Source organism: Aplysia californica, unplaced genomic scaffold (assembly GCF_000002075.1).
Source record: "Aplysia californica isolate F4 #8 unplaced genomic scaffold, AplCal3.0 scaffold00620, whole genome shotgun sequence".
Taxonomy (NCBI): Eukaryota; Metazoa; Mollusca; class Gastropoda; order Aplysiida; family Aplysiidae; genus Aplysia; species Aplysia californica.
This window is the reverse complement of record NW_004797890.1, coordinates 393,477-395,689: the sequence shown is the minus strand read 5'-3', so window position 1 is coordinate 395,689 and position 2,213 is coordinate 393,477. Positions and strand designations below refer to the sequence as shown.

Sequence of the window (2,213 nt, the reverse complement as noted above, 5' to 3'; positions counted from 1 at the left end):
CCCCCCCTTTTACCTCCTTCCCTCGCCCATGATCTTCCATTCCAGGCAACTCCAAAATTATTTCAGAAATTATGTCCTGTTGAAAATTTGTTTCGTGGATTGCAGAGGCTGATTCTTGAGCACAATATAATGTATTTCGAATTTTAAATTACCGATCATGTCATAGGCAAATATGCCAATACACAAAGAAATATCATGATTGTTAAAACTATGTTATATTATAGTTTCGTTGAACCCCAAAGAAAGGGTGCTCCGCTATATCAGTTGGTATCATGCTGGACAATGGATTGAATAGCCCTGGTTCGAATCCCCACCAAGTCGTTTTGGACTTCGGTTTCTTTTGGGAGTTTTTAAGGTTCTCCATCTATTTGGCTCTCTCCGATCGCAGATGGACGTTAGAATCGGAAGTTCCACCTCATAAACTTACAGTGTTGAAAGGGTAGTTAAACCTATATTATAGATTACCGTTTCATTTTATCAACCTGAAATATATATTATATATATATTTGTAAAAAATGTTAATCATTGGTGGTGTGTGACCTTTTTCATTTTCAACTCTAACTCACCTGCAAAGGGAAGTAAGTGAGGAATCCGAAACACATCTCATCCGAAGTTGCCTCCCCCCAGCAGACTGGTTCAGGGGTAGCGGTCCTCTTGTACACGCAGGTGGTCCGAAGTTCGTCTCCTGGCTCGACCCGGATGGCGCTCGCAAAACTGAAATGTTTGCTATGTTGACGGTAGGGTGTTTGAGTCAGGGGCAAGCTACCACAGAGAGGGATGGGCGGTTGGTGGGTGCAGGCGATCGGAGGTGCAGGGAGAGGGGAGGGGAAGGCATGCAGGTGCGAGCTCTCACGAGAAAACGGCAAATACATGTTTGGTATCACGCAACCGAAGAGAAGTCCAAACAGTTCGCCAAGATGCGAGAATTTTTGTTCATAGATCTAGATGGTTTCTCAGTACCATTATTCTTTCCGTGTCGCGTGCGTCCTTGCCGAAATATCCGAGTTCTCGGAGATGTTATCAGTCATGATTTCACTTCTCATTGGTTGAAAACGGTTTATGGCCCTATTAACACACTTTAAGTCACTTTAAGTCACCGGAAGGGCGGGCTGCATCGTCTCTGCCGGTCAGAGCCGACCCGAGCTTAGTGGGATACAGCATCCCATCAGAAAGACGGAGATACGGAGAAAAAAAGACTTCCCAACACAGGAATCGAACTCACGTCTCTTGAGTGAAACAGTAAAAAAAAATTGAGTATTACGCCAATGCTGGTTTGGCTTATTGCCATTCTCAACACTGTTACGTATACCCTGGGGTTGTAGAAAGGCGAATTGTAATAATTAAAAGCAATTTAAAAACCTTTTACACCCCATGGATACAATTTAAATAATTTAGAAGGTGTAATTGGTCTGCCAGGATACAGCAACTCAACAGATCCACAAAGACCCTCGATAATGAATGTTCCCCAATTGGCAATCGAACCCACGTCTTGAGGGTACAACAGAGATGAGCATATCCTTTACACCACCTTTCATGATTTAACGTAGTGTTATTCTCAATCTATTATTTTCAGGGGCCGTTGAAAGCTGCGAGTGTGTCTTTTCACTCGGAGAATTAGTACGTTTCTAGTGTCGGTGTAAAACGTCAGTATTTCACCGTTTGCTTATTTTGTGACAACTTTTCCTTATTCCGTCTTCTCGTGAGAGCTCACCTATAATGTTAAGGGATACAAGCGAGAGATAGGTAGAGAAAACGAGGGAGAAGGAGAAAAACTGGTTCTACTTTCAGAGGATGTTAAAACGTGATCAAATTGTAAGAATAATAGTTAATAAAACAGCATTCTCGTAATAGAAATCTGACAGCCAACCATTAATCCTTACTTTTGATCAATTAATGTATTTTACGCTCCTAATAATGCAGTTTATTTGATTTAAATCCTCCCAACAAACAGATAGATTGAGAGACTCGATAAAATAGATTTCTCAACAATGGAATTGAACACGCTTCTTGCGTGCAACGACAATAGCATAATAAACAGTCTACGCCACAGACGCTTATGTTCGCCGTCTTTGTTTCTGTGGAATTTGCGCTATAAAAGAAACAATTTAACTTTATAGCTGTGTCCTGCTGGTAGGCTTATTTCTCTTACATTATTCCTCTCTCTCTCTCTCTCTCTCTCTCTCTCTCTCTCTCTCTCTCTCTCTCTCTCTATA

The 2,213-nt window shown here is 41.6% G+C and overlaps 1 protein-coding gene across 1 annotated transcript in view; it reads right to left on the bottom strand.

The window, feature by feature from the left end:
* Positions 1-2,213, bottom strand: part of AcDopbH (dopamine beta hydroxylase-like protein) — a gene marked incomplete at its 5' end in the record, with an annotated part of 8,901 nt that overhangs the window by 2,431 nt on the left and 4,257 nt on the right. The window contains 1 exon segment of the mRNA NM_001204728.1: positions 567-716. Coding sequence (NP_001191657.1) covers positions 567-716 — 150 coding nt within the window.